General features: G+C 45.0%; 2 protein-coding genes and 1 long non-coding RNA gene across 4 annotated transcripts; 1 reads left to right on the top strand and 2 right to left on the bottom strand.

The window, feature by feature from the left end:
• Positions 1-93: 93 nt before the first annotated feature.
• LOC125706210 (anti-apoptotic protein NR13-like) lies at positions 94-4153 on the bottom strand. The gene is made up of 3 exons (XM_048972789.1): positions 4008-4153; positions 2480-2892; positions 94-651 (listed from the first exon to the last, which is right to left on the bottom strand). Exons 2-3 carry the CDS (start codon positions 2885-2887, stop codon positions 529-531), a joined length of 531 nt encoding a protein of 176 aa, XP_048828746.1. The 5' UTR covers positions 2888-2892; positions 4008-4153; the 3' UTR covers positions 94-528.
• A 67-nt stretch (positions 4154-4220) lies between these two features.
• Positions 4221-5529, top strand: LOC125706212 (uncharacterized). Its single transcript, XR_007381928.1, has 3 exons — positions 4221-4622; positions 4995-5061; positions 5412-5529. It is a non-coding gene; the product is annotated as an uncharacterized LOC125706212 (long non-coding RNA).
• LOC125706209 (guanine nucleotide-binding protein subunit beta-5-like) lies at positions 5205-14109 on the bottom strand. Of its 2 annotated transcripts, XM_048972788.1 has the most exons (11): positions 13677-14061; positions 12784-12920; positions 12465-12506; positions 12176-12252; positions 11780-11912; positions 8635-8778; positions 8442-8533; positions 8311-8359; positions 7439-7535; positions 6149-6315; positions 5205-5863 (listed from the first exon to the last, which is right to left on the bottom strand). In XM_048972788.1, exons 1-11 carry the CDS (start codon positions 13786-13788, stop codon positions 5852-5854), a joined length of 1062 nt encoding a protein of 353 aa, XP_048828745.1. In that variant the 5' UTR covers positions 13789-14061; the 3' UTR covers positions 5205-5851. The 2 variants fall into 2 exon arrangements, with proteins under 2 accessions (XP_048828745.1, XP_048828744.1); XM_048972787.1 differs by lacking the exons at positions 5205-5863; positions 6149-6315 and having other exon boundaries at positions 6516-7535; positions 13677-14109.
• Between the last annotated feature and the right edge of the window lie 636 nt (positions 14110-14745).

Here is a 14745-nt window from a genome sequence, read left to right as displayed (position 1 = left end):
GCTGCAACGTCACTGTTGCCCAAAGCTGGTGACATTTCTTACCACCGTCAGGTTTTAGAAGGGAACAGCACTTTTTTTTTTGAGAAACAGGAATTTCTGCGGGTATAAGACGAGGTTTATTTTTCTAAAACCATTTCAGAATGGAAGCAGAAACTGACAGAAGTAATGAACCGTTCCAAACAAACAAAAAAAAACAGGTCAGTTTTACAGAGCCAAAAAATAAATTAAAATTAAAACCAAAATCTTATTTTTCTTCCATGATACAAAATGAACCGAAAGTGTAGACACTTTGTTGACAAGCCCATAGGCAAACCTGACCAGAATGAAGTTTACTGTCTACTGTTAAACCACTCTTAGTCCATTTAACCCCCATACAACTGTAAGAGTAACAATGTCATAAAATGACATAGATAAACCCACCAGGACGCAGGTAATTTCTAATGTTCATGTAATTGTACATGAACAAATGAACCAAACCATGATAAAACATGTTTCAAGAGGAACATTTTTCTGAATGACACGCTTTAACTAGCGTGCGAGGAGGAAGGTTATCCCAGCGATGCCTACTCCTGCAGCTGCGTAGAGAGCTGTTCTCATGGATGAATCTTGATCTGTTCGTCTTGCTGCGTGGGCAAAATTGGTGAGTCTTCCCTACACAAAAGACAAAGAGGATAAATGCCAGCTGCAACCTAGGAGACAAAGCGGGGGGGCACCCAAACAGGTACAGGTATAAGTAGAAGCAAGAATGCTTGTCATTCTCACTTACATGTCTTCCGAAATATTGTTTGCGACATCTTCAGTATTATGGCAACAATGTCAACAGCACACCAAACCGCTCATATCTGAGGGATCAGTGAGCACGCATGTTCCTCCTGACATTATCACATTGCTCTTTGTGACGCATTCCATCATATCCCGCATTCATTAATGGTGTTTCATCCTGCAGACACGCCGCCAGCTCATTACAGCTGCGTGGGAAGGTTTCTGCATGCCCAGGTCGGGTTGCCAGTTTCGCAAGGTGGATAAGCTGATTTTAAAAGATCGTAAGGACCTTTGTAACGCACATGCTTTTAAAGGCGATGGTCACTGTGACAAGATAAGTTTTTGCTCCCTCATCAGGTTGTAATGTAAACACTGAATACCTGTCATTTTATTTTTACAAGCAATAAAATGCCCGGGTGTTTTCCTTGGTGCTCCACCAAAATTCATTGACAACAAAATAATGAGCATGTGGCTGCAGTACGCAGCAGTTTCTGAACTCCGCAGTGGGCAGGGGGAACTTCCCCTTTAATGTAAATACCAGCCCATTGTACTGCTGTTCTGCTCGGCACACATCAGAAAACCCAGAAGGCCTGTAAGAAGTGCTGACATCAGAGTGAAGTGAAACCCGTAAAGGACTTCTCTGTTCCCTGTGTATGACAGAATTTCATTTTAATACAGAGATGGATAAATGATTGGGGGAAATAAAGAAAAACCCACAGCATAATTTCTGAGTGGAATTCCCCTTTAAAATGATCAGCCAACAGACTGTCGACAGCTGCTCCATTCAGTGTTTGTGTACAGAAGCACCTGCAACCAAAACACTGACCTTACAGCGGTCTGAAAAAGCCAGGTGACTTTTTTTCCAGGTGTTCCAAGTGCTGCCTCGTTGTACTTTACACCTGCCTGAGGTACTAACCCCAAGAGTCCATCAAAGGACAAAAGTCTTTAAACGATGTACATTGATTCTCAGAACTCACTCCTACAGCTCCCCTATTCACTGTTCACCATGACTGGAAAGGTATATACACATTGAGCTAGCGAGTTCGAATGTCAGGACAGAACCTTCAGATTCAGTTGCTAAAAAGGGTTGACCGTTTGATGGCATTCATCTGAGGAATCTCAAAAGGCTTCAAAATCTTCCGTGTCTGCGACACAAAAAGCTGAGGAACAAAAAATCCATGACCGGGTCTCATGCATCCTCTCCAGCAAGATCCTAAGTGCATGTTCAGTCGCTCCCATAGCCACCGAATGCTGTCTGTGGCTCAGCCAAGCACAAAAGCTCCTCACCAGTTTGTTTTGTGTCGTCTTTGGTTTGTTGGCTTTTTTGAACTGTGAGCCGAGACCTTCTGACTTCAAGACACTAGACTATAATCACTACATTTCTCAAAAAAAAATGTCTGTGTACTTGCCATTTGCCAAGATAACTAGAAATGGATCTTTCACAATTTAAAGAAAAGATAAACTTTGTACGCAGAACAATGAAAAGTTCGGAAGAATGCTGGGAATGTGTTCCTCCAGATTACGCGTTCTTGGGAGTGCTACCTACTTCCTAACTTAGGCAAGACAGCCACAGAGGAAATCTGATAAACATTTTCTCATGCTAAGTATAACCGTTTGAATGAGCCCTTCCTTCCTTGGGAATTTGGGAGAGAAAAGATCTCGGTATAATGGAAAACCATAGAGGAGCAGTTTGCATGATATAATTACGCACACCTACCCAGCCTCCATTTTGGATCAGCCATTCTTGCTTATCTCCATTGAGAAAATCGACTATCATCTCCGCTAGCCGTCTGCTGCAGCTGACATCTTCCCCCCTGGAACACAGTTCGCTCGCCAGCATTCCCGTGAAGGCGAAGAGTGAGATGACCCGGCCCCAGTTCAACCTTCCATCTCCAGCCAGCTCGAGCATGATGCTCCTGAGGCCGGTCCAGGGCTCAGCACCACAGGCAATCAGGAACGACTGCATTAGAGGGCGCATTACGGAACCCTGGCTGTTCTCGACCTCCTTAGCCAGGCATCGCATTGCTTTGGCCGACTCGCTGGGAGGCGTGCCGCTGATTCCGATGCAGAACTTCATGTAATCATCTGCCACAATAAAGGTTTCATTCTGCAACGAGTTGGTCATATTCACTGCAAAGACAACAAGAAACACTGGTATACTTGAGATGCTCAGTGATTCTATAACTAATGCCCTTTTCTCTTCTTGTGACCTCAGGATGCCTGCTCTGAATCCCCCCCTCCCCCTTATGAAAAAATTACACAGAGTGATGAAAACTAGCCAAAATGAAACCAACAGAACCTGAAACCAAAACTTAGTCTTCATGTTTGGGATTTCATGTTCCTTCCTTTCTGGAAAGAATATATATATATATATATAAAGAGAAATGCTTACAATTCTTGTTTGGGGAAAATTGCATTTTCTTTGCAAATTCCCGTTTTCCATCTATAACAGGACATGCTGAGCGTCATCAAAAATAAGTTGACGCTAGTATTCACCATAATTTTACTTCGGGAGTCAGAAACGGCAATCAAACGTTATTTTTGTTTTGAAAATAAGCAAACATTCACGTTACATTCACTCATGACTCAAGGAAGGAAACTGACACGTGAAACAGTTTTTTTTTCTTAAATCGCAGATGAATAAATGAACAGGAACAATATATATTAACACTGCTAAATATCCACTCCAGGATATAAAACAGTTATATCTTATACTCTTCAGTTCAGTTCAGTTCGGTTCAGTTCAGTTCAGTTCAGTTCAGTTCAATCCACGTAAATGTGATTTTGATGAATATCAAATGCCGGTTGATAAATAATAAGCTCTAATACAGCTATTTAAAAGCGAAACAATAGTCAATAATAATTTAACTAAATATTAACTAATTTAACTAATAATTAAAAGAGGAAACGCAGAAAACAGAGATATAAATACATGCGGTTTAGTCAAATATTTGGAGTAAAAGTAGGTTTAAAGCGAAATGAAGCTAAAAGTAGGTTCGGGCAGAGAGAAAACCCGGGGGGGCCGCTGTGCCCAGTCACCCTCACCGGCGACCACTTCCAGCATTTCATCTGAAAAATTAACCAAGACACAAGAAACCACTCAAAAGAAAAAACTTCACGAGCCCGAAGAGGCCACGTCGCGTAAAATATGTCGGCAAGTTTCTCTAGTGAAACTGGATACAGCGAAGCAGCTATGAGCGCCACGACCACGACTGTACGGAGGCAGAAAGCGGATGCGGACTGACCCTCTCAGCGGAGCCGGAGCCGGAGCGAAGCGGAGCGGAGCGGGAGCGGGAGCCGGAGCCGGAACCTGTCCTCCCAGCGAGCAGACAGACAGTGGCAGACAGGCCGCGGCTCCGACTCCTATCTCCGCTGCTTCCTGGAGGCTGACGTCAGCCGCGGACGGAACACTACTCTAAGCGGAAAGGGAAATGAAAGCATCTATGCGTGTCATTCAAACATGTACATCTTTAAAGGAGGAAACCTTACATCACATAGTTGGGTATTTCCAGAACGGACTGAATGTTAGAACTAGAGAAAATAAACTGACTTGCTTTAAATTTGCATTTGTAAGTTAAAAACTTGAGCTCACTTAAGCTGAGTTGGAAGAATTGACAAGCAAAATGTATTTTCATGTGTTTCACATTTATTGTGCCTTCGTGGCTTTGAGAGAGCAGCGCTGGTTGCTGACGAGAATGAGTGTAGGGGCAAAGGGGGAGGGAAAAGGAGGAGAAAGGGGCTATGAGGAGCACACCCAGCAGGACAGAGGGCAGGAAAACCGGGCTGTCAGGGCGGAATCCGCACGGGTGGCCGCCCTACAAACTGGTGGGGTTCAGGTATTCTCTGGATGCAAGTACTGGGTACGTAGTGTGTAAATGTTTTCGTTCTTTTGCTACTCACAAACAGTGCGTCTGGCTCTGCCGTCCCTTAGTCCTATTGACGTGTTTATGTAATGACGTGCAATTACGCCACCATTCACGCGTTTCTTCATTTTATTTCTCACATATGTACATAAAGGATAATACATATAGACATATTGTCCTTTATATTGTGTCTTGCTTATTTATGAATAGGGGTGTCTAACGGTAACACTGCTGCTGAACACCTCCAGGGTTGTAAGCTTGAATCCTGAGTGCTGTTATATATATTACAATGTTCCTACAATTTCTTTGGGTCCCCACAAGGGGAAACTTAATCTGATTGTGTGTGTGTGGTTTGCATGTTTTCTCCAGGTGCTGTAAGTCACCCACAGAACATGACACATGGTGTGCTGTGCGATGGACTGGCATGCTGTTAGAGGTCAGCTCCAGGTCTCCTGTGACTTCCATAAGGATAAACACTTAGAAAATGGATGGATGGATGGATATTTATGATTATTAAGTACTGTCTGACTTACTTTTTTGACAATCTTAGTGGTTATGTGAAATTACCACGGTATATGATTTGTTTTTCTCAATAAATCTCTTTTATTCTGTTACAGGAGTCTCATGCAGTCATGTCACCGTAAAATTGACCATCTGCTAGATACAAAAGAAATTTTTAAATGACATTCTAATCTAGCAATATTACAGAATAAAATGTGATTTTTTAAATTGTTTTGCCTTAAATGATCTATTAAAATAAGAAATGGGCTTTTTTTTATCTTACAGAAAAATGGTCTTCGTACTGATATTATTCCACATGCTGAGATTAAGAATCGACAAAGAGCTGGACACAACAGTCTGTAAACATAAATATGAGGTAAATTAATAGATTAAATGAAAAGCCATGACAAACGACTGCTGCAGCCAAATCACACAAGTCCAGTAAAATGGTAAGACGACCTCATATACAGGCGTTGCTAAGTTGCTGCTAAACACCAGGGAGTCCAACAGAACTGTGCTTACGGAGCACTGATAAGCACGTTCTGGTGGTGTGGGTGTCCACGTATGGGTCACGCTATCTGCTGTTTTTAGAAAACCCTACAAAATGAACGTACGTCTCTAATCCTAGAGGCGGGTACTGAAGCTAGAGTCCTGAACAGGATGTCCAGGCAGGCTGGGTAACACGGAGTTGTCAAGAGTCTATGCCCCTCCCACCATGAAACAGCTTAGGCCCAAATCTGCAGAGAGAGAAATAAAAATAGTGAAAAAAATTTGTGAGCCCACTGACTAGAACTGGAAGGGTGAGAGTACCGTGCTGTGCAGCTTCCTTCCCATAATAAGCACCTGCGTGGGCTTGACTGAGCGCGGAATCATGAGATACGATTTTACTTTAGGTGCCTTCTTCCTCTTTCACATTCCGCCTCCGCAGTATGGAGTGCCCCCAGGTCCAGCAGTCATTAACATCACAGGGACGCTTGTATGCCAAATGTCAATCCCCCACCCCCACCTGGGCCCTCTCTCACCCTCAGGGTGTGGTCCCAGGAGCCGGAGCAGAAAGCGGTGCCGTCGGGCGAGACCCGCAGCGTGCTGACCCGATTCTCATGGCCGAAGAGGATGGACACGCGGTTCCCCTTCAGGACGTCCCACACGTTGATGGTGTAGTCGTTGTACCCACCGAATAGCAGCCGGCCTGGACACAACACATGGAGGATCTTTGAATTTTTAACTTTCTGCATGTCACTTTCACGGCAGTCATACAGAACTGGTCTGGCTTTTCCACATTTGCTGAAACACAGACCCCCCCAAATGGAAACAAAACAGAACTTGTGAACCATGTGATCACATTAGTGACTAAGAATGAAGGCTTGAACGGGGGGGGGGGGGGTTTAATTGTAATTTGTTTGTGTTGATTGAACTGGGTAATAATACTGCTACTTAGTCAGTTTACTCCCTGCCATCACTCTAGGGACCACCAGGGTGAAAGCCCCCCCACAAATGTTTCTGAGAATTAGTCAAGGGCTGCCCCCCGCCCCGCAGCTACTCAAATGTTACAGGCAAATGTTACAGCTGAATGGCAGCTCAAAAAGACAGAAGACGCGAAGACGCGGGCCAAGTTGCAATCAAGTCAAGTCTTTACGGTCACATGATCCATATATAGGCAGCGGAGGGTTTTCATAATACAAAGAAAATGGGGGGGGCAGGTTTTATATGCATAAAGCAATGCATCTGTAAACAAATATAGCAATATAGCAAATATAGCAAAGTAAGGGGTGGAATAAGCAGAGGGGAACCTGCAGTTCCTTTATGACTGACATTTAACGCCCACACATGAGCAACTCAGCCAGGTTACTTCCCAGGACCCCCCCCCAGCCAATGTTACATTTTAACATTAGGACAGTCATTTCTATTTCCTTCAATATTATGTTTTTCCCCATATCTCTTAGAAGAAAATATACTGGGATTCTCATCAGCCGGGCACAGTTATGTGTGGGTCACACAGCTGGGTCTCTCTTCCAGAGGTGATTAATTGGATTTGACATAATAATAGAATTTCCATAATAACCAGTAGGGGCGCAGGAGACACCCTGGATGGGATGCCAGTCCATCGCGGGGCACACAAGCTTGCAATGAGGGCACCTTGTAAATCAATTTAAAATTGTTAAATTGCATGTGTTTGGAAAGTGAAGGAAAGAGGAATACACTGTGTACAAGAGGCCATACATGCAGAGCCAGAGTTGGAACCCACAACCCCCTGGGTGTGAGGCTAGGGTGGTAGAGTGCAGAGGTCGATTGATTTGCCTTTGAACACTCACCGCTAAGGGAGAAGTCCACGCTCGACACTCCGAAAATGATGCTCTCCTTCGAATAGATGGCCACCTCCCTGTCCGCCCGCAGGTCAAAGAGCCGACACTGCAGCAGAGCGACGTTGTAGAAAGAGGAAGTAACAAAGGAAGGGGCCAGGGGTCATAGACTGTGACTCGCTGCAGATCATTCCGCAGACAAGGGAGCCGTATGATGTCACGGGCTGCCCCTACGAAGCCTCGGTCACATGAGCCAGCAGGAACACCGACACGAGGGCTCCACACCGAGCATTTCCACATGATTTCTCCCTTCCATGCATTTCATTAAACTGGTTTCTCAAAAATTACTCTATAAATAATTTATATTGGATAATTATTTTGCATTTATTACCATACAGGGCTGGTGGTCCTATACCCTAGGCTCTCGCTCTCACTCTTGTGAGATGGGGGCATGAGATCTTTTTCTGTGCTTGTGATCGGATAGTCACTGATTCACATCCCATGGTTGCAGGGATGCTAGGATGCTGCATTCTCTCATACTCACTTGTATGGCGCTTTGGACATTTGTATACTGCTAAATAAATACAGTATATATGTTGTGTATGAAGGCTGCCTTACTAACCCAACATCTACACTAGTTGAGTAAACTAGTCGTAGTCAAAAATTACTGGTGGTCTTCCAACCAAGGGATTTAACCCGGGGGGGGGGGGGGGGGGGGGCAGGTGAGACAGCGCAACCAGTCATTCATTTAGATATATAACCGCACTAATAAGCCATCCATCCATCCATCCATCCATCCAATCATCCATCCATCCATCGGTGGAAATAACACCAATCCCAAGACAAAGGTGTCCTAGTGCGACGGGTGTGACAGAGTAACTCACGGTGGCATCATCGGAGCCCGAGGCGAAGGCGTCGCCGCTGGGGTAGTACCTGGAGTCATGGGGGGGGGGAATCAGCTGATCAGAAAGGGGGGCTGCTGGAAGAATCCCTGTGTGGTACGTCAGAGACTCACCTCACGCTGTTGATGTCCGATTCGTGGGTTTCAAAGGTTTGGATGCACTGCCCTGAGCGCATGTCCCACACGTTGGCCTTCTTGTCACAGCCCTGTCAAACACGAAAGCGGGCGGTGGACAGTAGGGCACCATCAGCCAATGACAGCACAGAGTCGGTCTTCTCGGATTCATGGCTCAGGACGGGCGACCCACCCCCGAGACGAAAGTGTTGCCCGTTTCAGAGGGGGCCAGGTCCAGGCAGAGCACGTCTGCGCCGTGGCCATGGAAACTCTGCAGCAGCTGCCCGCTCTCCACATCCCACAGAGCGCATGTCCCGTCGCCGCTCGAGGTCAGGATCTGGGCTCGGCAGCGAGAGGGGACATGCGAAGTGGTAACTCGCAGTCGCACACACGCTTACAAGAACATGCAAACCTGTTTCGGAAAGTTAAAATGCAGGAACACATACACGTGAATACATGCATTTCAGTTAAATGCATGTCTGGAATGCCTCGTGCTGATATAAAATGCACCACGTGTAATGCTTTAGCCTATTCTTAGCGCTATTTGGGGGGGGGGGGGGTGCAGCTTTGATATATTCAGTGTTTTCACTGCCCCCTAGTGGTGCCCAAGGGTTGAAAATTCTGGGAGTTAACATTCTGGGAGACATGGGAATTAACTGGAATATGCTGCTCTGGAAGAAGCTGAGACGACAGCAACATTTTTAGTTTAACCTATTTCTCAGTTTATGGGAATGTTTGTGTGAAATCTACATTTTTTCCAAACTCCACCCTGGCTCTTCCCTGCTTCTCATTGATGAAGGGCTTCTTCAGTGCTGTTGCTAGAAGCCTGTTATGAATTTTCCTAGCAGTGCACTTTACGCCACTTAATTTTTCCCGTTGTTTTTGAAGGTCACTTGAGGTCATCCTCTGATTTATGAGGCACTGCCGGATAAGTTGACGTTATCTCTGGCATTAGAAAGTTGCTTCTGCTCTCCACCTGGCTGGTTTTTGGTCATTGCCAGTGTCTCCTGCTTCTCATTGTTCTTATGTACTGCTGTCTTGAAAACTCTGAGCCTGGAAGCAGCCCGCATCACAGTGTAGTCTTCTGCCAGCTGAACCAGGATTAAACCAGGAGTTAACAATGCAGATTGTTTAAAAATATACAGTGGTCTCATTTTTTTCCAGAGCTGTATGGGAATTAATTGGAATAAACTGGAAATCTGCAAAACTGCAGGTTTGTCTATAGCAGGGAACTTAAATGTATTTGGGGAAAAAAACATCTTGATGATACTTGTCATGCCCGGCTCGTCCGCTCCTCCTGTGTGCCACGCCCCCTGCTTACCCACGTGTGTTTCCCGGATCGTACCCAGCTGTGTCCGTTTGCTTTCAATCAGTCTTGTGTATTTAAGTCCTGGTCTCCCCAGTTTTCCTTGTCTGTCATTGATGTTCGTAGGCGTGAGTAGATGTTCCCCGTATCTGTTTCCTGTCCACGAGTAAATCCCCAGTATTTCCCGACTTTGCCTACTTGCCTGTTCCTGCTCGCCTGCCGATCCGCACGATCGCCGCTTCGCCCGACCGCGGTCGTGACAATACTAATAGTGATATCATTGTGCAACCTAGTGCTTGTGAATAAGTTAGTGTGTAAAAACACGCCAAAACAAGCATCTTCATTAAAATGCACTGTTTATAAGTCATATGCTATAATTGTATTATTCATGCAGTCTGCTTTCTTTGCTGTATCTGACAGCTCGCGTGAAGTTCCACAGAGTTCAATATTTCCAAAATTCCACAGCTTAACCCCACCCCCGAAAGGTTTCCGGAAATTTCCAACCCTACTTCCCATGGGAAGTTTCTAGAAATTTACCGGAAAATTTATGCCCCTAGTGGTGCCCTGGGGATTTTGTTAAAAATAAATATTCACCTTGTTCAGGTGCAACCAGTGTGCTAAGAACACCAATCCTTTAAGCCTGATTTCTGTACTGAAATGCAGTTTGAACAAAAAGCTCTTTTTCATTGCTAGACTTCCAGAATCACAAAACTACCAAGCTACCAAGAAGGTGCCTCTTGTTCGGTTTTCTCTTTTGTTTGATCCCCCCAGTGCTGACTTCTGAATTTTGGCTGGAGGCCCGATAGCTCTCACTCTTCATCATCGCTAGCTGTACTACCATAACACAAGTTGGATTAGCCCACACAAGCTGGCGTTCTCCCGGGACAGATTCACAGTCACTAGTGCCATCCTGGTATCTCACAAAAAAAGAGGAGTCGTTGCTTTAAACTTTGATATACATAAAAACACCCACTGCTGTGAGCGTGTGTATGATTATTAAAGCAACAAAAGTCCACACAATAAAAAAAAAAGCTTCCACACTTTCTACAGCGGAAATCAGTGATAATCTTCCATCGACAGCAAGATGCAGCTCAAACTTCACTGCAAGGCAGTTGCTGAGAGATATGTGACACTGCACTAACTTGACAACTAGCTATATCTACAGTGTGTAGTATCAGAGGAACAGACCAGTTGCTGTACACAGCTATATCATTTTATCAACTGCCGCACAGACTGACACCGAGTTGTACATGAAGCGTTTCCATGGAGATAAAAACATTCCTTCTGAATAAAGGCGACTCTCACATTATAATGCATCTGCATATCCATGTTTCCATGTCATGTGATTTTTTACAAGCAGCAGCAGTGTGAGCTGTGAATTATTAATGGACATGACTTGCATTGCCAATGCTTTGTTTTCTTGTTGAAAGGGCAATAAACCACCTCTGAGTGCACACTGCTATCTTCTGGAAAGGATCTTCCTGACCTGCAGAGCCTTAGGTATGAGGAGTGCTCAAAAAAATGGGGGGGGGGGGGCATTAACAGTGATAAACCACCAGCTTGGTTATTTGTTAAAAACATGGGCGCTATTATTCCAGTGCTTGATGAATGGATATGATGGTAGAGAAAGTGTCCCCTCCCTTAATGTTCTATGAGTGCACCCAAGCCACAGCTGACCCTTCCCCCACCATCCAGTGAGCTCACTCACAGCCACAGCTAATCCCTCCCCCACCATCCAGTGAGTCCAGCCAGTAATAGCTGACCCCCCCTCAGCATTCAGTGAGCTTACTCACAGCCACAGCTGACCCACCCAGCATCCAGTAAACCCGCCCACAGCCACAGCTGACCCACCCAGCATCCAGTGAGCCCGCCCACAGCCACAGCTGACCCACCCAGCATCCAGTGAGCCCGCCCACAGCCACAGCTGACCCACCCAGCATCCAGTAAACCCGCCCACAGCCACAGCTGACCCACCCAGCATCCAGTGAGTCCGCCCACAGCCACAACTGACCCCTCCCACTGCACCTCCTACCTGCATGTCAGAGTTTGTGAAGCAGCAGGCTGACAGGTAGTTGGTATGCATCGCCACTGACTTCTTCTTAGCTGCCAGATTCTCGTTCTTGTCCAAGGAGAGAGGGTAAACTGAGCACTTGTTATCCAAACCTCTGAGAGCCAGAGAACAAAAATCTTTAAGCAAACTGGACAGTGAACTCCTGCAGCTCTTCTTACATCATTAACCACCCGCTTCCACAACCGCAGAAAGCTAGGGGTGACGTCGGCCCCGAGATGGGTTCTGACATCTGCATTGACATAGTTATAGGTCCTGGTACTAATCCTAGTGCTGCTTCTGGATCTTAGACTGATACAGACCAGCAGAATGGTCAGCGATTGTGTACTTGGCACGTCACTGTCAGTGGGACCCACTCACCCGCAGGCCACAGCACAGCCAGAGGGGGCGTAAGCGCAGGCCATCACCCAGGTGCAGGGCATGGTTACAGCGTGTTCCTGGGATGCGCACACACACACACACACACACAGCTGATTTTTAAAAAGATGCCGAATGCTTTAATTATATTTGTATCATTTCTAAGTGCCTTTCTGATGATGAGCAATTCATACAATACAAACCAAAATCTTGCACATGGAATTAGTTTAAATATTTTTTAACTATTAAGTGAATAGTTAAAATTCACTACATTAAGTGAATTCCAGTTTACCTTATTGGTCGTGAATGCATCCCACACAATCACTTTTCCATCCTAAAAAGGACAAGAGTGGCCAAATAAATGCTACTTGATTTATTCATAAAAGCGTTTCAGTGCTGCATGCAAACTGTTTTCAATCACTGAAGAACAAAGAACTCAAAACTGCCACGGTAATGAAACAATTCTCAGACAGGTACTGAAACTCTTTAATATCCATTTTCCAGTAAAGGATGAAAGATTTTCACCAGTATAATATTCAAAATATTGGCTTTTCACTTCTAAATGGCCATGGATATTAGACCCAGCAATGGGTCATGTCTACAAATCTCACCTGAGACGAGCTTACTATCCTTCTCTTGTCTCTACACCAGTCCATGCAGAGAACTTTGTTTCCATGTCCTTTCAGTGTCCTCCTGGTCTTCAGAACAAACTGACCAAGTGGGTCTACTTTCTCAGCAACCTGATGGACTGGAAAGACCAGAGAGGAATCAGAACCTCAGTTAATATCAATATATAAATCTACTGTCTGGAAAGAGCCTCTGAACCTCAGACCATCCCAATCTATCCCTGAGTGGGAAAAAACCCAGAGTGATCAGAATCTCAGTGTATCGCGGTCTATCACACTACTGTACAATCAGCGTTAATATCTGATAATAAATCTGTTCACTGCTAGTTATGCGACGCGTTTCTTTTACCCCAGCAGCTCGATAAACTTTAAGATTAGCGCATAAACTAAATTTCAGTTATTATTCGTGAAATACAAATAAGAGGGACTGATGTCAACATCTGAGAACGATCAATATGAATGCATGTTAGAGCACGTCATAGCTTAATGGTCTGAATATGCGGTCAATAACTGGTTGTTTACTACGCATAGCAAGGTAACCCTAGCGATACTAACAAAAAAGCCAGTTATATAACAAAGCTATGCAGAAAATGTTAGTTTATTGAAGTAAAATAAGAGCATCTGGGTAAACTACGCTAAATTTAATCACACATTTGTAAAAAACAAATATATCTCGCTTCCATGATGTATATGAATATTTGGGTTGCTATTCTAAAGAGAAGCGAGGTCCTAAGCATGTAAGCCACACGTTATACACTTATCGGATATTTAACTGGTGCTGTTTTCATGCCACCGCCTCCATCACGGGCTCCATCACGGGCTCCATCATGACCCAGGAGCACAGCCGCAAGGCAGCGTCTCGGACGCCAGTCGCTTACGTTCCACATCGTGCAGCTTGGCTCTTTCCTCCTCCAGTTTAGTCTTCAAGGTCTCGGACTCCGTCTGCAGGCTCACCAAGGTGTCGTTGGGATGCTGCTCCTGGGTCGCCATCCTTACCGTGAGATGTCCGGGAGATTTGCGCTCCGGAGCGAAGGTTATGATGGAGATGCGGTGACGTCAGGCGGATGCCCGCCGCCCGCCGGACATCGTGGCTCTCCTACGCTTCCTCGTTTACAAACACGTTCCCAAAGCACCCTTAAGCAGCAGTTTTACACCACAAAATTCAATTTAAAGTCAATTAGATACGCTGTAACGAGATCAAACGTATTACGCGCACACCTTTCCCAGGGGCTGTCGTAGTTGCCTAGTCATTTTCCAGTCGCTCTCTTTAGTTGACACAGGGTTTTATAATTTCCATCCGAAGTAATTTAATTATTTCTCAGATGATGTTACGCTTGAGCCAGGCAAAAGCACTCTGCACCCCTGACAATACTTGTTTTTCAGTGCAGTGTGACAGCTACATATTCTGAATGTGATGAGCAGATTTAATCTGTAAGAGGTTGAATCTTTTATTATTATTATGCAGGTTGCTCTGTATACATCCGATAAATTTAATTCGCGTACATAGACTGTTATCTTCTTCAACGCAGTTCATAGCAAGAAAAAAAAAAAGACAGTCGGGATTTCATAGTGTAATGTTGCCCCGTATTAAAACTCGAAAAATTCAGAAGACAGTGGAAGAACAAAAACACTCTTACTGCCATTAGTTTGGGCAGCCAGTGACGGACAGCAAGACAGTCTGAAGCAACGCGTCCATGAGAAATAACTGGATATTTTTCAGGACTAAACTTCATTTGCAAAGAATGAATCATGAAAAAAGAGACTATTCTGATCGCCCGCAAAAAACAACTTGTTTTTCTGTCTCACGTTTGTGTATACGAGTTACTGACGTGACGTGATCTTATATGCGTGACTCAGCGAGTTGGGACACTGCCAGCGATAGGAGAGCCCCCGAGACAAATTCAAGGCTGAGTAATCGGATGGGCGAGTCCATAACCCCAGTTACAT

Source organism: Brienomyrus brachyistius, chromosome 13 (assembly GCF_023856365.1).
Source record: "Brienomyrus brachyistius isolate T26 chromosome 13, BBRACH_0.4, whole genome shotgun sequence".
Taxonomy (NCBI): domain Eukaryota; kingdom Metazoa; phylum Chordata; class Actinopteri; order Osteoglossiformes; family Mormyridae; genus Brienomyrus; species Brienomyrus brachyistius.
Note: the sequence above shows the minus strand (reverse complement) of the source record. Positions and strands in the feature narration are given on the sequence as shown.

Excerpts from the sequence above, each read along its gene's own strand:
- LOC125706210 (XM_048972789.1), bottom strand. The coding sequence starts at position 2,887 with ATGACCAACTCGTTGCAGAATGAAACCTTTATTGTGGCAGATGATTAC. Across the intron at positions 652-2,479 it reads TGATCCAAAATGGAGGCTGG|GGAAGACTCACCAATTTTGC; the intron begins GTAGGTGTGCGT and ends TCTTTTGTGTAG.
- LOC125706209 (XM_048972787.1), bottom strand. The coding sequence starts at position 13,788 with ATGGCGACCCAGGAGCAGCATCCCAACGACACCTTGGTGAGCCTGCAG. Across the intron at positions 12,507-12,783 it reads GGATAGTAAGCTCGTCTCAG|GATGGAAAAGTGATTGTGTG; the intron begins GTGAGATTTGTA and ends TGTCCTTTTTAG. Across the intron at positions 8,534-8,634 it reads GCAACACTTTCGTCTCGGGG|GGCTGTGACAAGAAGGCCAA; the intron begins GTGGGTCGCCCG and ends CGTGTTTGACAG.